The following is a 25,373-nucleotide window of genomic DNA, read 5'->3' on the forward strand; positions in this document are numbered from 1 at the left end:
GGCTCCACGGAGCTCCCCATAAGATTGCTGCTGCCCTGGAGCAGCTTGGCCGGCTTCCCACATCCATGTACCATTTGGTCTAGAACACAGTTTCTCAGTGTCAGCACTATTGCTCTTTTGAATAATTCTTTGTCGTGGATATCTGCCCTGGGCACTGTAGATTGTTTAGCAGCATTTCTGCCTCCAGGGGACAAGCCAAGAAATCCCTGGGTAGTAAAGTCACCCCTGATGAACAGCCACTGGTTTCCAGAAAGGATCTAGTTTGAAATCTGGGAGAGTAGATTGAGGATTTAGAGACAAAGAGGCTAGGTTGGATTCTTGGCATTACCACTGTCCTGCTGGGTGACCTCAGGCAAGTTTCTGCCCCCTCTCTGAGCCGGCATTCTAGGGAAACTGAGGGGGCTGTGGCACAAGCTGTGTGTGGGATGGAGTTGACTTCACAGTGGCCATGGAGGCACCAGTGATTGACCCAGTGAGTGATAGCTGAGAATCTACCACGTGTCAGGCACTGGGGGTGCCATGAGGGAGCCAGGCAGAGCCACACCCCACTCTCCTGGGAAGCTTAGTATTTAGTGGCAGAGATAAAAAATGAACAGCAAACAGATAAGTATATTACACTAAAATATGCTGAGTTCAAAGATGGAAATAAGCAGAGTGAGAGGGCAGAGAATAAAAGAAGTGGGTGTCAGGGAGGACTTCTTGGAGGAGGTGACAGAAAAGCTGAGTCTGAGAGATGAAAAGAGCCAGGAAATGGCTTCCAGGGTGAGAGAGCAGCAGGGGTGAAGCCTTGAGGCAGGGAAGAGATTGGGGAGTGTTTGAGATGAGGAACGGTGGGCAGGGGTCCTAGAGCTCAGAGAGCAAGTGAGAGGAGTGGAAGGGGCTGAGAGGAGAAGGGGCTGGTCAGCCACACGCAGCTCCGTGGGAAACTTGAGGAATCACTGGAGGGTCTGGAGCAGGGGAGTGTCATGGAGGAGTTTTACCAAGACCTCTCTAGGTGCTCTGTGGGGAGTGAGTGGTGTGAGGGGGCCAGGGTGAGGCAGGCCAGCCAGAGAGGGGAGAGATGATGGCGACCTGGCAAAGTCAGCCACAGTGTGGGGGCTGAGCTTGCTGTTCTGGCAGAGGGAAACAGCACACGGAGAGGCTCAGAGGCAGGAGGCTAGCACAGGAGAAGTGGCGGGGGGAAGGTGGGAGCTACAACTGGTGGGAGCAGGGCCCAGGTCACACCCCTGCTCACAGGGCAAGCTGAGAAACCGGGTTTTACTCCCAAGTGCCGAGGCAGCCGTGTAGGGTGAAGAGTCTGGGCGCCTCTCACGGCCTTCCCCTCTCTCCCCAGGCATGAAGCTCCACAAGTGCGCCCTGTGCAGTAAGTCCTTCAGCCGCCGCGCCCACCTCGCTGAGCACCAGCGTGCCCACACGGGCAACTACAAGTTCCGCTGCGCTGGCTGCGCCAAGGGCTTTTCCCGCCACAAATACCTCAAGGACCACCGCTGCCGCCTCGGCCCCCAAAAGGACAAGGACCTGCAAGCCCGGCGGCCCCCCCGGAGGCGGGCAGCCCCCCGCAGCGGCAGCGGCGGTGGGCACAAGGTGGTGACCCCCCTGCCTGACCCGCTCGGGCTGGAGGAGCTGAAGGACACAGGGGCCGGGCCCATGCCCGAGGCCGCCCCAGGCAAGCCGCCCTTCTCAGAGCCAGATGCCGTGCTGTCTATCGTAGTGGGGGGTACGGTGGGGGGCGAACCTGAACTGGTAGTGCCTGGGCATGCCGAGGGCCTGGGCTCCAACCTGGCGCTGGCAGAGCTGCAGGCAGGGGCTGAGGGCTCGTGTGCCATGCTCGCTGTACCTGTCTACATCCAGGCCTCGGAGTGATGGGCCTATGATGTTTGCTCCTGCGTCCTGCCTGATGCTCATCTTTAGGTCCAGAGCCACTGGGAGCAGACCAGAGAGCCTTCCCAGTGGAAGTGAGCCATTGGTCAAAGTCCTTTTGGAACATCATCTGTAAACCCCGGCCCAAGGCCGCCTCTCTGTGTCCCCTGTCCTGCTGGGAAGCCCTGCACCATTCTGGGATCCGAGGCAGCTGAGCCTGAGCGGCCCAGGGTCTGGCTGGTCCAGGCTGGTGGTCGGGCTGCCTAAGAGGGAAGACGGGGCCGTCCCATCCACCCTTCCTCTAGGCTGCCAAGGGGCAGCCTCTAACTAAGCCGCTGAGGCCTGAGATGATTAGAGCCCTTATCTGGTGAACCTTTTCACATGCAGTTCCTCCCAGCATCCCCAGATGACTCTGTAATGTAGGCATGTAGGAGGCACTCGAGTGTCATGGTTAGAGTGGAGCTATCAGCCAGATCTGGCTTCAGATCCAAGCACTGACACTTACTTGCTGTGTGACCTTGGGTAAGTCACTTCCCCTCTCCGAGCCCCACATTCCGTGTCTGTACAATGGGGCTTATGACAGTACTACCTCATAGGGCTGTCATCAGGATCCAGTATGATGAAGTGTGCAAAGAATTTGACATAGTGCTCAGCACTGAACAAGTGCTCAATAAATGTTTTTTTATCAAAAGTGACTCAGGCCCTACCTTTGGCAGTTTATTTCTTAGCTCCTAGGTGGCAGCAGCGCCCCCTCCAAAGCACGTAGGGGCTGAGGGGTCCCTTGGCTCCTCACTCACAACTATCCTGCCCCAATAGCCACAGAGAGGTTTGATGCATCCAGAACAGTTATTTTAGATCATGACCCATGGAAACCCCCCTGAGGAAGGGGTTTATAACTCACTTTTGAAAACGCAGAATCCTGGGTCTTAGCCCAAAACCCTCTGTGATCAGAAACTCTAACCAGAGCCAGAGGACCATCTTCCCTGGTGGCTTAGACAGTAAAGCGTCTGTCTACAATGCGGGAGACCTGGGTTCGATCCCTGGGTCGGGAAGATCCCCTGGAGAAGGAAATGGCAATCCACTCCAGTACTATTGCCTGGAAAGTCCCATGGACAGAGGATCCGGGTAGGGACCCTGGTAGGGCTCCATGGGGTCACAAAGAGTCGGACACGACTGAGCAGCTTCACTTCACCCTCGCGTCCAGCATTGCCTTCCCCGTCTCCAGCTAGCAGGGGGTAAGCACACCAGGCTCCCTGGGAGGCAGTGGGGAGAAAAGGGGCCTTGACCGGTGCTTTCTTATTTATCTTCACCACCAGCTTGCTGGGCCACATTGCCTCAGGTGCAGGAGAGGCCTCTGAGGCTCGAGATGAGACAGGACGGGATTCGAGACGACTGTCGGGCACAATCTAATTACGGAGTTTCCCTGAAGAGGACATCCCTCAGACATCTGTGTGTGGGCCTGCGGCTGGAGCTCAGAGCAGGGCTGACTTCCCCACATCCTCAGGAGAGGGTGTGATGCGGTGGGAGGGATGAGTGAGGCAGCCTTGCACAGCAGAGGGGGTGAGGGCAGTAAGTGTACCTGGCCCAGCCGTCAGAAGGGCCAGGGGAGGGACTGGTGGGGATAGGAAGTCTCAGAGGAGGAAGTAGCCTTTGACACAGAGTGTTTGATGTATGGGTAGATAGAAGAAGGCATGTCAGGCAGAGCAGGGCATGAGCAAAGACATTGAGGTGTGACAGTGATTGAGGCCTGGGGCTGGTGTGTGGTCCAGGGTGACAGAGATTTGGGGGAAATGGGTCAGTCACGATAATCACTAATTGCTTCAAACCTCCATGTGATGGAAGCTGTGTTGTAACCCTTCTGTGTCACATCAGTTCAGCCCCATCAGGTGAGAATTGTCACTTTCCTTATTTCACAGATGAGGTAACAAAGGTCCAGAGAGGCAGAGTTTCGTGCCCAAACACACACAGGAAGTCAGAGTTGGGATTCAAGCTGGGGGGCCTGCTTCCATGTATGCTTAGCCACTCTGCTCTACTGATGGGTCAATTGAAATATGGGTCAATGTCAAATCAGAGAGAGCCTTGGATGTTGGCTTAAGGAATTTTACTCTCTACAATGAATATATTCTCTATTCTCTATAATGAAAGCATCATGGGTGGCATTAAACATTTTTTAAAAAATTGTAACAGTTATAGTAAAAAATGTGAACAACCACATCTCCATCTTAATACAACTGTTTAATTATACTTCCCTTTTTTTCCTGTCAATGTACACACGCATGCACTTATCAATAATCATGAGGACTAAAGTTGACTAGGCACTTACGTCATGCCTGGTGTGCCCTAAGCACTTTAAGGTGAGTGCTACTTTTAATCACATTTTACAGCTAGGATGAGGCAAGGTTAAGCAGCCCCAAGTCACACAGCAGTAAGTGGCAGAGCCAGGCCCCCAAACAAGGGCCATATTAAGATCAGGTCTAATACTTAAAAGATGTGGAGTTGGACTGCAGGTGAGGAGGCTGGGGCAATATTGGGGTTCTCGTAGCTAAATCTGTCCTAGGTTGGCATATGGGAGACTGGGGCCCAGAGAGGGGAAGGCCCACGGTCAAGGGTCACTCAAAGTTGATGACAGAGCTTCTGTAGGACAGGGTGTAGTAGAAAGAGGAACTAACCTTGGCATCCAGGGTTGTCAAATCCAGATTGTGGCATCAGGCAGATCTGGGTTTGAATCCTGGCGCTGCCTCTTCCCAGCTGTGTAACTGGCAAGTTACTTCACCTCTCTGAACCTTGGGGTCCTCATATGTCAAATGGGAAGAATGGTATTAATAGCACCTACCCAATGAGATTTTTGTTGCAACTCAGAAAATTGAGCTAAAACAGAGATCACAAATTGGCAGCCTAAAGGCTGATAGACTTTGACTTTCACAGTGTTTGGAAAAAATGTTATGAAATTCGAGACCTACAATCATGAAAAGTAAGAGGCATTCCCTCTGTGTCAGGAACAAGACCATGGTGCCTGCTGTCATGACTTCAACATTATGTAGGAGGCCTAGCCAACAGCAAGACAAATAATATAAAAATTTACTGCATTCCTGTACTCCAGAAGTGATTAGAAAATATAATTTAAATTTGGGAGATTTTACATAAAAATCCAAGTTTCTGAGTTCTTTTAAAAAATGGGAGGGAATTCCCCTGAAACCCACTGGTTAACGGACTCTGCACTTTCACTGCTGAGGATGTGGGTTCAATCCCTGGTTGGGGAACTAAGAGCCCTCAAGCTGCAAAGCACAGCCAAAAAAAGAAAAGAAAAGAAAAATGGGGTATCTGGCCCTAAGGGGCAGCAGTCAAGTGGAGCTCACCCTTTCAGGTGAGCACTTATGTTACATGTGTCTCAAAAGTGGAAAAGCAAGATGGCCAGGCAGGGCCACATGATTTTTCATGTTCCTGGCCCACTTTACTCATTCATCTTATTTATAGACTCTGGGTATATGACTTTGACCCTGGTGGCTCAGATGTAAAGAATCTGCCTGCAATGCAGGAGACCTAGGTTTGATCCCTGGGTTGGAAAGATCCCCTGGAGAAGGGAATGGCAACCCACTCCAGTATTCTTGCCTGGAGAATTCCGTGGACAGAGGAGCCTTGCGGGCTACAGTCCATGGGGTCAAAAAGAGTCAGACACGACTAGACGACTAAGCACACACACATGTGACTTTGAGGAACCCTGGAAATCTTTCTTCCTCTTCCAGTTTTCTCTAAGCCAGAGCTACCCTCAGTTTCTCTATCAATAAACGTGGGGAGTTCAGTCATGGCTTTACTGACTGGTTACTAAGCGCCACACCCTGTGCTCTGTACCTTATTTGCATGTTACTGGAGTCCTTAAGACACCCCTTGGAAGCAAGCTCTCCTGTCATATCCATTTTACAGGTGGGGAAACAAAGGCTCAGAGAGGTATAGCAGCTTGCCCAAGGACTCACTGCTGGAATGTGTAGAGCTGGGTCTCCAGTCTAGGACTGATAGACTCCAGAGCTCCTGCCTAGTCTGAGGATTTCTAAAGGTCTTGCCAGCTCTGATGAGATGATTATTTTTAGAACCACTTCTCTGAGGCTCCAATCAGAGCTCAGCCACACTATCCTCTCCAGGCCACCAGCCTCTCCTGCATGGATGACTGTATCATCAGCCTTCTCTCTGGCATCATCTGCTTTCTCTCTTTCCCCACCACGATCCCCACCAGTTTGACCACAAGAGCCCAAGTGATCTTTCTAGAGCCTGATCAGATTATGGCGCTTTCCTGTTGAAAACCCTCCAATGGCTTCCAATCCCATCCAGAATGAACTCTATGGTTTTCCCTGTAGATTTCCAGGTTCTATGATGCAGACCTTGTCCCCTACCACTCTTCTTCTTTCACTCCACTCCAGCCACACCTGCCCTCTAGCTGTTCCTCTCTCATATAAACTGGTTTTGTTGCAGGAAGGTGGACCCCTTCCAGGGCCCAAAAACTGGGCTCTTGTCTAACACTCGGAAATGAATTGTCCAAGGAGACACATGTGCTGACAAAACAAGAGATTTTATTGGGAAAGGACTCCCGGGTGGAGAGCAGTAGGGTAAGGGAACCCAGGAGAACAGCTTTGCCACTTGCAATCTCGGATTTTATGATGGGATTCATTTCCAGGTTGTCTTTAGCCAATCGTTCTGACTCAGAGCCCTTCCTGGTGGTGCACGCCTTGTTCAGCCTAGATAGATGCCAGAGAGAAGGATTCTGGGATATGGTCGGACATGCGGTGTCTCCTTTTGATCTTTCCTGAACTCTCCGGTTCAGTTCAGTTCATTTGCTCAGTCGTGTCTGACTCTTTGCGACCCCGTGAATTGCAGCCTCCCTGTCCATCACCAACTCCCGGAGTCTACTCAAACTCATGTTCATCGAGTCGGTGATGCCATCCAGCCATCTCATCCTCTGTCGTCCCCTTCTCCTCTTGCCCCCAATCCCTCCCAGCATCAGAGTCTTTTCCAATGAGTCAACTCTTCGCATGAGGTGGCCAAAGTACTGGAGTTTCAGCTTTAGCATCATTCCTTCCAAAGAAATCCCAGGGCTGATCTCCTTCAGAATGGACTGGTTGGATCTCCTTGCAGTCCAAGGGACTCTCAAGACTCTTCTCCAACACCACAGTTCAAAAGCATCAATTCTTCAGCACTCAACTTTCTTCACAGTCCAACTCTCACATCCATACATGACCACTGGAAAAACCATAGCCTTGACTAGACGGACCTTTGTTGGCAAAGTAATGTCTCTGCTTTTCAATATGCTGTCTATGTTGGTCATAACTTTCTTTCCAAGGAGTAAGCATCTTTTAATTTCATGGCTGCAGTCACCATCTGTAGTGATTTTGGAGCCCAGAAAAATAAAGTCTAACACTGTTTCCACTGTTCCCCCATCTATTTCCCATGAATTGATGGGACCAGATGCCATGATCTTCGTTTTCTGAATGTTGAGCTTTAAGTCAACTTGTTCACTCTCCTCTTTCACTTTCATCAAGAGGCTTTTTAGTTCCTCTTCACTGTCTGCCTAAGGGTGGTGTCATCTGCATATCTGAGGTTATTGATATTTCTCCTGGCAATCTTGATTCCAGCTTGTGCTTCCTCCAGCCCAGAGTTTCTCATGATGTACTCTGCATATAAGTTAAATAAGCAGAGTGACAACTCTCCAGTTGGTGGTGGCTTATTAGTTCCGTGTTCCTTATCAGCACCTCCTGTCATAAAACAACTCATGCAAATGGTTACTATGGTGCCTGGCCAGAGTGAGTGGTTTCAGTCAGTGTGCTTCCCCTAACAGTTTCTGCCTTGGGGCCTCTTTCTAGAATGCTCTTTCCCCAGATTTTCCTATAGCTGGCTCCTTCCCTCTATTCACTGTTGTCCGAAAGTCATTTCTGCAGAGAGGTCTTCCCTGGCCAATCTGTTTAAAATAAACCCCACCCACTCCCATTATTCTCTGGTCCCTTACCCTGCTTCATTTTTATTCATCTTTGACATTATATTAGACATTCCTTTATTGTCTGTTCCCCTCATTAGAAGCCCACAAGTTCAAGGACTTTTGTCTGTTTTGTTCACTGGTATATCTACAGTGCCCAGAACTTCCCTGGAATTGCTTGATCAATATTTGTTGAGATACTCTGAGAAAACAAGGTCCCCTCCACAATCCCCTCCTCCCACCTCACAGAGGCCAAGTTTCCCCAGTAAGAATCCTCCATGTAGGCTGAGAGAGAGCTGGGAGGTAATGTCTGATATGAAGGGCTCTTTCCTTTGTCTTAAAAGGGAGCTGAGAATATCTGGGACAAATGAAAAGGCGGTGGCTTGGAAGTCTCAGTTGACAGAGCAGGTATCCTGCCTGGCCCAGGAGAACCGGTTGGACTGATTTTATCACCCCTGGGGAGGAGGGAGTGACAGTAGCAGCTGCAGATGCTCCCAACCCCCAGGGTTGCCAGCAAGTGCCCTGCGGGTTCTCAGGACCTGGAGGGGGTTGGTGTCACGGAGTTTAGCAGTTCTGCATCAGGGGTGGGGGTGACCCCCTTGACTGGCCAAGGGTGGCTGGCGTATGGTTCGTCACAGAAGCTGAGGCAGGAGGTCAAGGCCCAACTTCATTGTGTTGAATCACAGAGGTGAACTGAAGCCCAGAGAGGGGAAGGGTCTTCTCAGGCTCACTAAGTTCAGATCCAGCTCTCCTGACCTGAAGGATCATAGTGACTCCGGCGAGCCTGAGGTTCTTTGTTGGGAAAGAATTCGGAGACAAGCAGAGAAGTTAAGAAAGTAAAGTGAAAGTTTATTTAAGCAAAAATATACTCTCAGAGGCAGAGGGGGCAGACAGGTGAAGAACTGCTGCCCTAAGCCTCTTTGGCAATCTGGTTACGAGGGGCCTACAAGTGAAGGGGTGGAATATTCACTGGGGAAGGAGGAGTTTGGGGGTTGGCTTCCCTGACTTTCATGGTTGGTGATGCCATCCAACCATCTCATACTCTGTCGCCTCCTTCTCATCCTGCCTCAGTCTTTCCCAGCATCAGGGTCTTTTCTAATGAGTTGGCTCTTTGCAGCAGGTGGCCAAAGTATTGGAGTTTCAGCTTCAGCACCAGTCCTTCCAATGAATATTCAGGACTGATTTCCTTTAGGATTGACTGGTTTGATCTCCTTGCAGTCCAAGGGACTCTCAAGAGTCTTCTTCAGCACCACAATTCAAAGGCATCAAGTCTCCGGTGCTCCATCTTCTTTATGGTCCAACTCTCACATCCATACATGACTACTGGGAAAAACATAACTTTGACTAGACGGATCTTTGTCAGCAAAGTGATGTCTCTGCTTTTTAATACGCTGTCTAGGTTCGTCATAGCTTTTCTTCTAAGGAGCAATAATCTTTTAATTTCATGGCTGCAGTCACCATCCGCAGTATATGTCACCATACGTAGTCACAAATTGTTTTTTTTCTTGTGCTGAAGATATTTTCAAAGAGCAATCCCAGACCCCCCAAAAAAAAACCCTGACCTAAATCTGACTCCCTCACATTGTTATTCATGGGCACCTAGTCCCCCCGAACCACCTGAAACCACGCTGGCAGCTCACCATAGCGGTCGCTTGACTCCCACTCTGAATTGAGGAATGTACACTTGAACTTTAAAACAGATTCTCTTCGGGAAGGAGACCCACAGGGCAACCTGCTTGGCAGAGTGGCTGCCAAGGCATCGTTCGTGTGAATATTAATGACCCAAGAGCTGCCACTGGTCATGGGACGTTCGGGAGCTTCAGGAGCACTGAGGGCCAGCGCAGGCATCCAGAACATGGGACTAAAAGGTGGGCTCCGAGGCTGAAGGCAGAGACCCTCAGGGAGACAGTGTCGCCAGCACGAGGCATGGGAATGTGTGTCCCTCTGGTCTGTGAGATCCAGGGCCTTATGCACCAGACACACAATGTCACCGTAGGTCAGAGGTTCCAACAAAGGAGCCCGGAGAGGGGCATGGAAGGAGGATGGCTCTATCTCTGGTGGCCATCTTGAAAAGGCCAAGTGTAGGTTTTGCTTTGCCTGTTTTTCTACTTTGTGTAAATGGAATCACGCAGGCTTTTGTGTCTAATTTCTTTCAGTTAGCATAATATATGCAAGCTATTCAAGTGATTGCAAGTCAGGTGGCCCATTCTTTTCACATAGTTCTTAATGAGCTAATACTGAGGTAGGAGGTGGATGGGCCCCTGGGCTGGACAGTTGGTGTTTGTTAAGCAGAGTTAAATTCAAAGTTTGTTCTCAGCCAGACACTCCAAGGACAAAGCTAGTGTCAGAAGCTGAGCTTTGCTTAAGTAGAGATAGAGTGCCCACTCCTGAGGTCAAAGAAGACTTCCCTATCTGCACATGCGCAGGAAGGCTTTTGGGGGGTTGAAAAGGGAGGCAATCCCACCCATAATAAATGTGGGCATGTGCCCAAAGTGTTTTGAGGTAGGATACATCTTAGAGAAAATTTGTGTATGCATCTTGGGGAGGGTGCGTCAACCAGTTAGGTGTGAAGAAGGAAACAAGATAATTGGCCAAATGTAAACAAAGACCTTGAAGCACCGTCTTATATAAGTGACTTGAATATTTATTTGGCTGTGCCGGGTCTACATTGTGGCATGCCATGATCTTTAGTTACGGCATGCGTACTCTTAGTTATGGCAATGTGGGATCTAGTTCCCTGATCAGGGATCCAACTTACGCTCCCTGCATTGGGAGCACAGAATCTTAGCCACTGGACCACCAGGGACCTTCCCTATATGAGTGATTTAAATGACCTTTTTACTGCGCTCCTCGTTCCGGACACCTGTGGGTGTATGTACCTGCCTAGCTTCTGACTTACTGTGCTCCTCCTCTTTGGAGAGAAGGCCCATATCCTTTCTCTCTGGGTACGTATTTCTGCCTTGCTTCTGTCTTAAACAAACTGTTTCTCTGTGCGCTCTCCCACATGTTATGCTATGTCTCTAATAATAAACTTTCCTATTTTCACAGTTTTTTGCCTCCTTGAAATAGTCTTGCTTTCAAGCTTGGTAAAGAGTTAGGGCCCTTTGCTTCTAGCCTCTAGTCCCTGGTGGTCTAATGGATAGGATTCCTGGGTTTTCATCCAGGTTACCCAGTTCAGTTTCTGGGCAGGGAACTAAGATCTCTCTTCAGGACTGCTCACTGCTCACTGCTCTCCCTCTGAGATCAATAACAGTCGGCCTCAGTTTGAAAAAGCTATGCATTTGCCCAAGAGACCAGAGACCAGAAAAAATGAAGACTAGGGAAGCCCAGTATTGCCCTGAGAATCTCTACCAAGGCAGCTGAATCCTCAGCCATGATGGCAGCTACCTTGCCCATGTCACCACCTCCCATCTCAAACACACTAGGCAGACATAATGAATTGATCTCAGCATATTTTTACAAAATATCCTGAAGCAGACTCAGACTTCTTCTCAACCCAATAACCTGAGTGACCCACACCAATTGATTGTGGTTGGTATTAAAGATTAAGTGTTCTGCTATCATATCCCCAAGATGTTTTTCTGGGCTCCCAGAGTTATGACATGAGGGGCTCTGATAGCATCCATGGTTTTCCCCACAGCAATATGAGACTGGTGGTGGTGAGGTCTACAGAGTCTGCTCGTTCATATATTCTCTGGGTCATGGCTCAAACCCAGCAAGTGTTTGCTACCTGTGTGTCTGGTTACAGCATGACTTAGCTAAGAGGGGAGAGGCTGATTGCTTAGATATGGAGGGGTTGCTCTACTCATTAGATGACTTGACGGAAACTTCCCTGTTTCTGTTTTTTATTTTGATAAAAATATTGTCGTTGTTGTTTAGTCGCTCAATAGTGTCTGACTCTTTTGTGACCTGATGCACTGTAGCCCACTAGGCTCCTCTGTCCCTGGGGTTTCCCAGGCAAGAATACTCGAGTGTGTTGCCATTTCCTTCTGCAGGGGATCTTCCAGACCCAGGGATCAAACCCATGTCACCTGAATTGCTGGCAGATTCTTTACAACTGGCAAAGCTCGTTAAAATACTGCAATGTCTCAATTACAAAACAAACTCAAGTCTGGCTTATGTTTCACAATTTATGTTGCTGAGAATTCTTGACAATTCTAGCATGTCTCTTACATTTGAAAAAGTGTTTCCAACCTAGAAAGTTGGGTGAGATGGACTTTCTCATCCTCTGGGAATAGTTACCTGTAGGTGGAGGCTGGGGTTGTAGCAGATTACAGCAACAAAACATCAAGGACCACATTCAAAGCTTGTTTTTGTCTATATGTAGATAATAGTCTGGGGAGGAGACAAGACTCATATGTGAAATAATAGAGGAGAAGTTCCATTAAGCTCTCATTTATCTGAAACTCTGTTCCTAGGCAACAGAGTCCAGCAAGTGATTAAAAAAAAAAAAAGAAGTTTTTCTTCATAGGCGAGCACTTCAGTTCCTCATTCAGAACAGGTTTACTCAGAACTGGTTTACTAATGCAAAAGACTGGAAGCAGCAAATTAGATTGGTGGGCTTGAGGGAAATATTGGCTACTAGACTCACTGCTAATACACAGAGAAGTGATTCTTGACAGCAACAGACAGAGGAAAACAATGATATGTGAACCCATAACCAGTTGGCCTTTGTAATGAATGGGCAAAAAAAATAAAAACAACCCTCAATACTTCTGCTACTTTTGAAAGTTTTGAGTCTTCTTCTGGTTTAATTGCTATTGTGCATAACAGTACTCTTGCCTGGCAAATCCCATGGACAGAGGAGCCTGTAGGCTGCAGTCCATGGGTTCACGAAGAGTCGGACACGACTGAGCGACTTCACTTTCACTTTTCACTTTCATGCATTAGAGAAGGAAATGGCAACCCACTCCAGTGTTCTTGCCTGGAGAATCCCAGGGACAGGGGAGCCTGGTGGGCTGCCATCTCTGGGGTCGCACAGAGTCAGACACGACTGAAGCGACTTAGTAGCAGCAGCAGCAGCATAATGATGACCTAGAATAAAATACACATTTCTGAGCATGTACTGTGCTAGGCCTATGCTAAGTAAGCATCTAACACACCCTATCTTACACAAGCTCAGAGGTGGTCCTGTTGTTATCTCCAGTTAACAGTTTTGGAAAGGCACGCACACAGAGGAAGGGAGGTAAAGTGTCCAAGTAAGTATTCAAGGAGGGTTCTGAACCTTTGCAGTCCAGCTTTGCTGTTAGCCTCTACTAGGTTTCAAAGAATCACTTAGGTGAATAAAGCATAGAAAGGCATTGCAGGTAGAGGAACAGCATACGTGAAGACATGGCTAGTAAGTTAAACTAGTCAGTCACTCAATTTCTGAGTCTTGGTTGTTGCTGTTCAGTTGCTAAGTTGTACCCAAATGTTTGCGAACTCCTTGGACCGTAGCCCACCAGGATCTTCTGTCCATGGGATTCTCCAGGCAAGAATGCTAGAGTAGGTTGCCATTTCCTCCTCCAGGGGATCTTCTCTAACCAGTGATCGGCCTTGTCTGTTGTTTAGCAGGTGGATTCTTTACTACTGAGGCATCAGGGAAATGTGAGTCTTGCTGCTGCTGCTGCTGCTAAGTTGCTTCAGTCGTGTCCAACTCTGTGTGACCCCGTAGATGGCAGCCCACCAGGCTCCCCCGTCCCTGGGACTCTCCAGGCAAGAACACTGGAGTAGGTTGCCATTTCCTTCTCCAATGCATGAAAGTGAAAAGTGAAAGTGAAGTCACTCAGTCGTGTCCGACTCTTAGTGACCCCATAGAGTGCGGCCTACCAGGCTCCTCCGTCCATGGGATTTTCCAGGCAAGAGTACTGGAGTGGGGTGCCAACACTGTTACCCACCTACAAAATAGTAAGTCCTAAAGGAGATCAGTCCTGGGTGTTCATTGGAGGGACTGATGTTGAAGCTGAAATCCCAATACTTTGGCCACCTGATGCGGAGAGCTGATTCATTTGAAAAGACCCTGATGCTGGGAAAGATTGAGGGCAGGAGAAGGGTACGACAGAGGATGAGACGGTTGGATGGCATCACCGACACAATGGACATGGGTTTGGGTGGCCTCCGGGAGTTGGTGATGGACAGGGAGGCCTGGTGTGCTGCCCTTCATGGGGTCGCAAAGAGACTAAGCGACTGAACTGAACTGAACTGAAAATAGTAAGAGTATTATCTCACACAAGCTTGTGATAATTAAATGTGATAATCCAAGTAAAGCACTTCACAATGCTTGGATCATAGAAAGTGCATAACGTTAATTACTGTTTTATAAAATATTCTTACTTTTCTTCCTATTTTTCTACCCCCTCCCAACAAAATTAGTTGCAAGAAGACTACATTTCCCAGCATGCCACCCCGCCCTTTGATCCTAGCTAGACCAAAAAGACGCGCCGCCGAGTGTCTTCAGCCGGAAGACTATAGCCTCCCGGCATGCAGCGCGCCTCCTTCCATTAGCTTTGAAGCACGGCCGGCGCGTTGCCCACCGGGAGTTGTAGTCAGCGGCGTGTTTCCCTGACGCCTGCCGGGCCGGGCGTGGGGGCCTGTGGGAGGTGGCGCGGCCGGGCCCAGCTGCGGGGCGGAGGTGGAGGAGAGGCCTGCGACGGCAGGGAGCGGCGGGGAGAGGAGCGGGCGCCCGAGCCGAGCCGAGCCGGAGCGGACGGCGTAGGCCGGCGCGGCTAGCAGCAACCATGTCGGTGTTCGGGAAGCTGTTCGGGGCTGGAGGGGGTAAGGCCGGCAAGGGCGGCCCGACCCCCCAGGAGGCCATCCAGAGGCTTCGGGACACAGAGGAGATGCTAAGTAAGAAGCAGGAATTCCTGGAGAAGAAGATCGAGCAGGAGCTGACGGCTGCCAAGAAGCACGGCACTAAAAACAAGCGCGGTGAGTCGGCCGGGCCCCCTCAGACTCCCTTGGCCGGACTCCACCTTCGTCAGACTTGCTCCAGTGTTTGCTCGGATCCTGGAACTCTTTCTTACCTTGTCAGACTCCCTTCCTTGCCTTTCTGGTTCCGGGACCCCTCCCCATCCGATTGCCTTCAGTGTCTCCCGGAGCCTTGGACTCCTGCATCATCACACTGTCATTCCAGCCCTCTCGTCTCAGGCTCTCCGCACTCTGCCAGGCCCCTTCAGACCCTAATTTCACAGCTCTTCTTCCTCTTCTTCCGCTTGCACTCTGTTCTTTCTCTTCCGCCTTTTCCTCCTCCCTCTTGCCTGCCCTCACCCCCCCCCTTCGCAGATACTGCCGTCGCCTCCTTGGCGCCTTTCAGCCCTCCATGCCAACACTTGTGTCCTTCCTGGTCCCACCCCTGCTCTCTCCCGATTCCTCTGTGGAGTCCATGAGCTGTCCCTGGTCTCTCCCCATCTCCTGACTCGGAATTCTCCTTGAGAAGCCTAAATGGAGAGGAAAGGGAACTGGGGGAGAAGAGACTCCCTGGTTCCAGTTCTGTTCACTTGCTGAGTGAACTTGAGCAAGTTACTTTTCTTCTTGAGCCTCATTTCCCCCATCCATCAGCCAGGGTTTGCCCTCTGTAGGCCTAAAGTGCCTTCCAGCTCTTGTGATTCACTTCTTGTTGCTTTATCAGAGTTTCACGTAGCGCAAGCCTTCACCCGGTGACTCACCGCTTCGCGATCCCTGTGTGCCAGAAATAAGGATTCCTTGCCTCCATTGGCCCTGACTCCTCCCCCAGTCCCCACTACTGTGGTTCTGGGCGGGGCTGTTGAACTCTGAGGCACTTTACTTACTGTTGTGTGGCTTTCTGGGCAAGTGGTTTGTATTCCTCTTAAGTCAAGTGAATGTAAAAATGCTTTAATAACTATGAAGCAATTTAGAAATATTTGATTTTTGTCGTTGTTATGGCAATAGGAGGATGAACCATAGCATGACAACCCTTCCCCTGAGAAGCGGGAAAGGTGAGAGGGGTTTAGGAGCTTTACAAACAAGTATTTAACTGAGAAATCTGCAAGTCACTAGCTTTGTGACCTTGAGCTAGTGAATTTACCTCTGAAAGGAAGATCGTGGATTTACAGTGCCCAGCATATAGTAGGGGTTAATTAGATGTTTTCATCATTCTAACAGAGGAGCAGAATAACGTATCCTGAGGATACTCCTTTGCTGATGATAGTCAACAGATAGTCTGGAAATTCTTTTGGGGGGCTTACTACATGCATGGTATTCAGAGGGTGAACAGAACCAGCTTCCACTCTCATGAGGGAGAAGACAGGAATATAGGTGAAGTAAATATTGTCTAGTGGTGGAAAGTGCTAAAAAAAAAACCAAAAGGGATTGGGAGTGATGGGTAGGAAGGGGTGCCACTTCAGATAAGGTGGTCAGGGAAGTCCTCTTGGAAAAGGTCAAGTTTGAACTGAACCTTGAGAAGTTACTAGTTCTGTAGAAGTCTAGGGGAGAAGCCTTCCAGGCAAGCAGACAGCAGTGGAAAAGGCCCAGAGATCAGCCTCTTTTAAGCAACAGAAGACCTCTGTTTATGGAATACAGTGACTGAAGAGAGTGGTATAATGCAAGTGGGTGTGGAGTGGACTGAACTTCCTGGTGAAGAGTTTAGATTTTATTCCAAGTGGATGGAAAACTGTTGGAGGGTAATTATGGCTGTCCTAATCATTCACATCATTTTAAAAACACCATCGGGCCTCTCTCTTTGGAAAATAGACCTGTTGGTGGAGGGGGGGGGGGCGGGTGAGAATGGGAGAGGGGAGACGGGTGAGGGCAGAGGCAGCTGGGCATTTGCAGCTTGGACTCCAGTTGTAGTTCCGGAGTTGGAAAGCAGGGTTAGATTTTGCTGTCTTTAGCATTTTTCTTTCATGACTCTCCCTCATTCAGGATCCTCTGTTGTTCACAGAGGTAGTGAGTCGGTGTTTTGACCAGTCTGCATTTGGGGAGGGCTTTGCCCATTGCTGGGCGGAGGAGGGCATTAGTTTACATCATCTCCCATCTGAGAGGGCAGGTCTCCTGTGGTCTTTCGGTCTGGAGCTAGTTTTGTTTCTGCAGTTTTAGAGGTGATTGAATTGGCTTGCAGGAGGCTTGGAGAGAGATTGCCAGCCAACTATGAGACTACCAGGCTCAGCCAGCTGTGAGAACATTTTGGAAAGCAGTCTGCTTTCTTGAGTTTACCTGAGAGGACAGGAGCTATCTCCCCTTCTTTTTAGTGTCCTCCGGGGGAAAGGTTGTATTTGCTTATAGGGGCAGTGCTATGAGGTGTTAACACCACAACCTGTCATTCATTTAGTCACTGATTGACTCGAACTGAGCTGGGACTTGGAAGAGATGAAAATACACTGTGCCTGCCCTCCTTTTGGAAGTTGTGTGTGGTGGTGTGTGTATGTGTGGTTTTTTTTTTTTTTTTAGTTTGTGTGTGAGAGAGAGGATGAGGAGGAGAGAGGAGGAAGAGTGGGAAAGGAAGGAGGAAAGAACACCGAAGACTCTTGTCTGGAGGGCAAAGGGCAAAAGCAGCTTGGTTGAGGACGGAAATGTGAAGTGATCAGCAAGGGGATTGGGGAGCCCCAAGTGAGAGCATCCCCTAGTGGGAGTCTGTGGGGCAGGAGAGCAGATGGGTAACCCTTGGGAGTGACCTGTAGCCTTGAGCCTGGAGATGGTCAGGAGCATTGGCTGTCTTAAAGCAGAAGAGATCGGTCAGCTTGGATTTCTGAAAGAGCAGTATCAATAAAGGAAGGAATGTCCGCTGACCAGGAAGGGACCGGGGGCAGGAGTCCAGTAAAGGGTCAGGGTGAATCTCATGGACAGTGCATTTGAGCTAGCTTCATCATGAACCGTGTCTTGGGCAGGTCACTCTGTACCTCAGATTCCTCCTCTTATCAGTAGGGGTACTAGTATCTACCTTATTGGATTAATTTATGATATGCATGTAAAGTTCTTAGTAGAATGCCTGCCATACAGTGACCAATCAATGGCAGCCATTATTACAAGGAGACTCCATGTGGGAACAAAGGGCCTAGAGAAGCATGGAGGACCTGACAGGAAGTAATAAACATCAGAGACTTTTCTGAAGGAGAATCAGAAGGCTGGTGCTTGATCACAACTGTGGGCACGATGAAGGAGAGGGAGGAGTTGAAGGTGATTCCTAAGTTGACAGCTCAGACAGTGGGTGGATGGTGATGCCATTAATCAAGTTTGGAAACACAGAGGAGGGGCAGTACTTCCTAACTGAGTCCTTTGACATTTGTGAAACTCCTTTTTCCTCATGAGTCTCATGATATTTCCTTGAGACTGAGCTCCATGAGACAGGATATGTTAGTCATGTTCATTACTGTGTCCACTGGACTGCACGGTGCTTGCAGGTAGTATTTATGCTCAGTAAGTATTTGTTTAATGAATGCAAACAGCCTTGGGGGTATGTTCTGTTAATCCTATTGTCTGGAGAGGAAACCGAGGCTGGAGAGAGGATGTAACTCGCCGCAGAGACCAGGTCTGCCGGTGGCCATGGGTATCTTGTGTTCTGTTTACTCCTGTGCTGGCTGCAGGCCTCATCATGACCTTTGTCATCGCTTAGCTCATTAAACACCCACCTGTGCAAGGTGTGGTGCTGAATCGGGGGAAAAAGAAGTGAGACAGGACTAGGCCCTGCCCTGTGAAGTGTGTAACCAAACGTGGATGTTATTTTTGTGACGTACATATTAGAAAGATGACAAATGGTTCTTTGAAACAAACCTCTGCAGTTCAAGTCAATAATTTGCATCAGGCAAGTATGTTCCAATAAGTGGTTTTAGTTAGGGGCATAGAGCAAAGTTTGGATTACATTTTTTTTTTTTTTCCAAATTTCTTTTCGTTTTCTTTAGTTATGTATTGATTCTTAGGCATGTGGCAGGCTCTTAAACTGTGTCTTAGGTCCCATGCTTAACATGAGGAGCTTAGTACTGGGAATATAGAGAAAACAGATACATCCAAGGCACTTAAATATTGTCATTTTTCCTTTTCTATTAAGTGGAAATAGTATTCATCTTACATGACTATGGTGTGGATTAGCTAAGATAATATAAGAAAGAGTGTGGCACATTGTAAATATTGAGTAAGTAAACTATCCTTTACTGATAAAGTTGTTATTGATCAAACTTTTTAAAAATTTTATTTTTAATTGGAGGATAATTGCTTTACATTGTTGTGTTGGTTTCTGCCATACATCAATATGAATCAGCCATAGGTCACATATGTCCTCTCCTTCCTGAACCTCCCTCCCATCTCCCACCCCATCCAACCCCTTGATCAAACTTCTTGGGTTCAGTTGTCAAGTGGAAAAGTTCTTTCACTGAGAACTGGATGGGAACCAGAATTGCGGTGCGGGTGAACTGACAGAAATCTCCCCAGCTTAGATCTTTTTTAAACAGTGCCTGGTTGGTTTTCTCCTTAAGAAAGATGATCATATAGCAAACATTGTTTTCTTCTTAAGACATTGTAACTAGTTATGAAATAAGCTACCCTATGTGGCTCAGATTTCTCTGTTTTCCCCTTTTAATAAAAATGAAACCTGACTGTTGAAAGGATCATATTTTTAGTTTAACAAGAGACTTACATGAGATTGGGAAATGGCAGGTTGGATACCTCCGCCTACACTGGTATATTTCTCTTGGATTTATGGATGCAAATCAGTTCATTTATAGGTTCATTTGGGTTCAGTTGAAAATGTCTGGAGGCAGATAGGCCAGACGCTCATGGGAAGTAGATCTTCATTAAGTCCTGTTCATTGCTGGAGCCAAGGTGGCTCTCTCATGTTTAATAAAGTTGCTCTGAAATGTTAGCACGTGGGAAGACATCTTCATAAGTTAAATTTATAGTGATCATGGCTTTTTGGTCCTCTGTAATCAAGATGTCAGGTTGAAAAGTACAGCGTCTTAATGGTACATGTGCCAGCAGGAGCGCCTATCCCAGAGGGCCAGGGATGGAAAACCTGAAACCCACCCAGGGAATTGAGCAATGGGGATTTCCCCTGGTGCTGCTTAAGTTTCTTGTTTAAAGAGATGGTTGGCCAGATTGGCTTTGGTTTATTTCTTAAGACAGATGGAGTGTCAGAGAGGCCTTAGGCATTGGCTCTTCAAACATGCTGGCGCCTTTGATTCAAATTACAAAAAAAATTTTTTTTTCCCTATTGGGCAGGAAGATTAAATATTTTTAAAGTGCCTGCCAGTGGGTTTCTAGTGTGATTTGAAATTCAAGATAGATTTTGTTTGGAAGTTTAGCTAAACGTGAGGACCTTTGAGCTGGAGTATTTTGCTCAAGGAAGTTCTGAGTTGTTCTGAGTTGGGTGTGAGTGTAGAGAGCTAGGTTCTGGAGAGGAGCTTGTGAAGATGTGTTTGAGCCATATACTTCTGGGGCAGAAAGCCAGGGCCTGATGTTTGCAGTGGTCCAGAGTCCTGAGATGGAGTTCTGGCCTGCGGGGAGGAGACTGGGGTTCTTGGGGCCTTGAGAGATTTCTTTGCATAGGAGAAGTTTGTGAAAACTTGATCCTCTTACCCAGAGTTGTTTTGTGCTCTGCCACTGTCTTTAAAAAAAGAAAGAGGATATCCAAAAATTGACAACTTTATATTGGTCACTTTGAGGATTTGTTGCTTAGTCACCCAAGTCGTGTCCGACTCTTCTGCAACCCCATGGATTGAGATTTTCCAGGCAAGAATACTGGAGTGGGTTGCCATTTCCTTTCCTCCTTTGAGGATGGATGGTTATAATTAGAAGGCAAATTTGAGCATAGCAACAGGAAACAACAAGAGACCTAGCTGGATATAGTACTGGCCTGTTTTTAAGGTGTCTGGCTCAAGTCAGCAGACGTTTGTTGAGTTCCTTTTAGGAGGAAGGTAGCATGATGGTGTAGGTAGAAGATTTCCAAACTGAGTGCCGGTTCACCACTCACCAGCAATACCTTGGCAGTTATCCTCCCTGAGTCCGTTTCCCCATCTATAAACACAGAGTAAGAACAATACCTCTTAGGGTTCTTGTGAGGCTGTAGAATAAAGCGACACATGTAAAGTGCCTAGCAGAGCGCCCAGCACAGAGAAGGCACGTACATTTCCTTGGTTTCCCGGCTATAGTCTCAGGCACACTAAGAGGTAGAAAGATGGATGAGACGCTACAAGGGCACACAGTTCAGTGCAGATGACACGCACACGTACAAGTAGCTGATAAAAGGCAAGCCGTGTACAAATGAAGCGTTAGAGAAAAATCCAGCAGGAAGAGATGAACTCATTTCTGAGGGTTGGCAGGTTCATCTCACACAGACACCCATCCAGTACCCAGATTCCCTTCGCAGTGTTCCTGCTGAGCGATTAGCCTCTGATTGAACCTCTCTGCCGACAGGATTTGTATTAGGTGCCCTGTCCTCTCACGCTACTGCATAGTCTGCCTTTGGATGGCTCTGACTAGAAAACCACCTTTCTTATTTGAAACTGAGATCTGTCTTCCTCTAGTGCCGACCTCCGGTACAGGCCGGGGTGGTGGCTCCACAGGGAAGCAGCTTCGGCTGGTGGAAAGAATGTGGGATCTGGAGTTAGAAGGTTTAGGGGCGAATGCCACCCCTGACGCTTGTCAGCGGTGAACTGTTTGCTTCAGCTGGAAGAACAGGTGGTGAATTCTGCCTCAGAAAACAGGTCTCATCCCCCTTTGGGAAGATAGATCAAGGCAAATGGGGCTTACGTCTCAACCTGCACCTCTCTTGGACAGGTCTTCTGTGTTCCATTGACTGTTCCTGGCCTGGTGTTTTTGTTCTTTCCTTGTTACCCTCCTGTAGGTGGGCTCCTGTTCATCAGTGTCGCTCTTAAGGTGTGAAGTGGGCAGAGCTGACCACTCAATGACTTTGCCAGCTGAGGTCTGAGCACTGCAGCCCAGAACACGGAGGACTGGCTGTCTGTTAGGAATTAATTTAGTTCTGTGTGCTGTATGGCCCTGATAATTCCCATATCACTGAGAATTTTTCTTGTTTTTTTTTTTTTTACACTTGATTGATTACACTTTCCCGTGGTCTTTCATTAGTGAAGGAGCAAGCATCTAGGAGCCCCTAAAATTTGTTCCAGGTGGCACAGTGGTAAAGAATCCCAAGAGACACTGGTTTGATCCCTGGGTCAGAAAGATCCTTTGGAAGAGGAAATGGAACCCATGCCAGTATTCTTCTTCTTCTTTTTTTTTTTTTTTTAATATTTATTAGTTTTATTTATTTGGGTGCACTGGGTCTGGGTTGCAGCTTTGGAATCTTCCATGTTCATTGCAGCATGCAGGATCTTTAGCTGTGGCATGTGAACTCTTAGTTGCAGCATATGGGATCTAGTTTCCCCACCAGGGATCGAACCAGGGCCACCTGCATTAGGAGTACAGAGTCTTAGCCCCTAAACTGCCAGGGAAGTTCCCTCCAGTATTCTTGCCTGGGAAATTCCATGGAGAGAGGAGCCTGGTGGGCTATGCTCCATGGGTTCGCAAAGAGTAGGACACACACACACACACACTCACACACTCACTCACACACAGTTTGTTTGATCCTTCTTAAGGAGCCTTAGCTGAAGGATTGAATGGTTTAAGTTCTTAACACGAGCATCTGGCTGGCTTGATTCTCCCATAGCTTCTATTTCTAGCTTTCCCTCTTCCCTCTACGTTACATGGCAGAGCTGGCGGGAGGGCTAACTTGAGGGATGCGGGAAAGCTATATGTCTTCATGGTCCTGGATATTTAGTTCAGGAGGATAGTGATATGGTCTAGTAAAAAAAAGCTCTAAGTTTGGGATCAGGTGACCTGATTTCACATTCCACCTCTGCTTGCTGGTAAAAGTATCCTCCTGTCCCTGACCATCAGCTTCTTCAGCTGCAAACACAGGATACAGTATTTACTATACAACTTTGCTTCGCATGCAGAGAATAAACAGGTGGTTGCTGGAGGAGGGCAGGAGTGTGGGGATGTGAATGACATAGGTGAGGGAGATTAGGAGGTACAGACTTTTAGTTCTAAAAATAAATGAGTTAGACTTCCCCGGTGGTCCAGAGTTAGGAACCCACCTGCCAATGCAGGGGACACGGGTTTGATCCCTGGCCTGGGAAGGTTCCACGTGCCACAGGACAGCCAAGCCTGTGCCACCACTACTGAGCCCACACGCGGCAATGACTGAAGCCTGCGCTCCTAGAGCCCGTGCTCCACAAGAGAAGCCACCGCCATGAGAAGCCTGCACAGCACAACTAGAGAAAGCCCGAGCACAGCATCAAAGACCCAGTGCAGCCCAAAATAAAACAATATTAAAAAAAAAAAGAGGAAATGTACACAGCATGGGGAGTATAGTCAGTAATAGTGTAATAACTTTGTATAGTGACAGATGCTAGCTCAGCTTATCAGGGTGCTTGTTTTGTATGGAAATGTTGAGTCATTCTGTGGGCACCTGAAATTAACATAGTGCTGTGGGTCAGTTATACTTCAATCAAAACAGAAAACACCAGTGTTGTAAATTGACTATGCTTCAGTTTTTAAAAAGTTGAAAACAATAGCAATAACAACAGAACTTTGCTACTGAAAGTGTGGTCTGTGGGCACACCGTGAAACTGTTAGACCTGCTGATGCGAAAGCCCCACCCAGTGAAGCTGAGCCTGCACTTTTATTTTATTTTATTTTTTTAATTTTTTTTAATTTTTTTTTTTTATGAGATCTTCAGGTGGTGTGTATGCTCGTAAAAGAGACGCCTCTCTATAGTTACATAGCTTTCCCTCCTCCCTCTTCCTCACGTTGTAGTGATTACGTGAGAATGTTGGGCACTTTTCACATGTCCATGCCAGTATTCTTTCTTTTCCTGGACACTCAAGAATTCTGTGTACCTGGCTAATTTGCTCACTCGTTCTGCGGCTTAATGATTGAACTCTTATCCAGCTCAGCCTGTCCCAGCTACCTTCAGTCAGAAGCCTGCCATCTAGATAACTGACATGCATTCAGTAAAGCTGTTGGCCATGAGGACCCACTGACTAGCAGGCGCCAGCAACCCCGGCTGGTGTTGCTCATAAGTTAGAGGTAGTTGCTGATACGTTAAAGGTAGTTCCCTTCCTCAGTGAGCATCACTCCCCGGATGGAGGACCAGGGGGTAAAGAAAGAACACTCTTTCGCCCAGTGAGCTTGTGTAGAGCACTAGAAGGACCCCAGGTGCAGAGATAACTCCACCTGGAGTGGGTTAGGAAGTGAGTTTTTTAAAGTCATATTTTTTTTCCACCAGAAATTATTTTTCAGTGAGTTCTGATTTCTTGGTTCAGTGGCTTTATGACTGTTTCCTCTTCTGTTCATCTGGCACTGATACTGTTCTGGTCCACCAGTTTTCTGCATCAGGAGGAACAGATGTTCTCCGAGTGCCTGTTCTGTGTTGGGAGCCGTCTGAGATGCCGTGTGGATTTCCAGGCAGTGAAAAAGACACAGCCTGGCCCAGTGGATCCTAGCATTGGACAGATCTGTGGCTTTCTCAGAGAAAGAAGTTATCACAACTAAATAGCGCATACGTTTTCTGACTGGAGTCTTAGAACCATCCTAGGTAAAGTGTCTTTTTCAGGAGTTTTTGGATAAAGTAAAGCTAGAAAAATCCAAGGAGTTTCTCAGCTAGGCGAGAGGGAGTGAGGTGGGATGATGAAATGGGGAATTCCAGCATTAAACTTGCCCTATTTGATTCTGTAAAATGACATCTTTTCTAGATTTTAAGGCGTTAGTGAGTTTTTGAGCAGGGATTCCTGATTGGGTTTAAAATCCAGCAAAAAGCTTTGTCATCTCTTTTTCACCCTCAAAATAAAACAACAACATACTAAAAAACACAACACAACAAAACAGAAAGCCCCAGCGTCAAGCATCAGGGTGTTTAGGAGTCTTGGCCTGGAGCTTGGCACAACCTGCTGAGGTAAGTTTTTTCCCATTGAACAATCAGGGCAGTTGAGTTTGCTCAGAGCCAGGAGGCTCTGTGGTCCCAAAGCAGGAGTTCAGGCCTTCACCCAATCAAGGTTTCCTGCTGAAATGTGGCGTCCTGCCTTATAGTCCTGCTCCCAGGAAGCCCAACTCCTGGTGAAGGGATAAACCCTGGACAGCAGTAATTAAAGTCCAAAATTGGCCATGGGTACCACCCATGAGAACACCCTAAATGTAGCTTGGTGGAGATTTGAGTTTGGGAGACTGGCCCCAGTTTAGGATTGGGGATGGCAATGTGATCTTTTGCATTAGGCTGGTGGCTCAGACGGTAAGAAGCCTCCTGCAATGTGGGAGACCTGGGTTTGATCCCTGGGTTGGGAAGATCCCCTGGAGAAGGGAACGGCTACCCACTCCAGTATTCTGGGCTAGAGAATTCCATTTACTGTATATTCCATAGTGTCGCAAAGAGTCGGACACGACCAAGCGACTTGCACTGTAAAGGAGTAGGTAGCTGCGAGGTGGGGCAGGGTGAGGTGGGGGTTGGGTGTAAGCCTTTCATGTTTGGTATATGACACCACCTCAGTTACAACGGAGAGAACTTTTGCTTTCATCTGGCTTTTTGAGGAGAGTGTATTTGAGGAAGGGGGTTTTGAAATGAACTTAGAGATTG

At 48.0% G+C, this 25,373-nt stretch overlaps 2 protein-coding genes across 5 annotated transcripts in view; both read left to right on the forward strand.

Moving 5' to 3' along the window:
- Positions 1–3,128, forward strand: part of ZNF341 (zinc finger protein 341) — a 40,708-nt gene extending 37,580 nt beyond the window's left edge. For all 3 annotated transcript variants that reach the window (XM_014478585.2, XM_070381599.1, XM_070381600.1), the window contains one exon: positions 1,334–3,128. In XM_014478585.2, coding sequence (XP_014334071.2) covers positions 1,334–1,863 — 530 coding nt within the window. In that variant the 3' untranslated portion in view covers positions 1,864–3,128. The remainder of the gene's footprint in view (positions 1–1,333) is intronic.
- An 11,176-nt stretch (positions 3,129–14,304) lies between these two features.
- Positions 14,305–25,373, forward strand: part of CHMP4B (charged multivesicular body protein 4B) — a 44,468-nt gene continuing 33,399 nt past the window's right edge. Inside the window, exon 1 of one of the 2 annotated variants that reach the window (XM_005896927.2) lies at positions 14,305–14,725. In XM_005896927.2, the coding sequence (XP_005896989.1) occupies positions 14,536–14,725 (190 nt within the window). In that variant the 5' untranslated portion in view covers positions 14,305–14,535. The remainder of the gene's footprint in view (positions 14,726–25,373) is intronic. The other variant, XR_011466588.1, reaches the window with a different exon arrangement.

This window comes from Bos mutus, chromosome 13 (genome assembly GCF_027580195.1).
Source record: "Bos mutus isolate GX-2022 chromosome 13, NWIPB_WYAK_1.1, whole genome shotgun sequence".
Lineage (NCBI taxonomy): Eukaryota > Metazoa > Chordata > Mammalia > Artiodactyla > Bovidae > Bos > Bos mutus.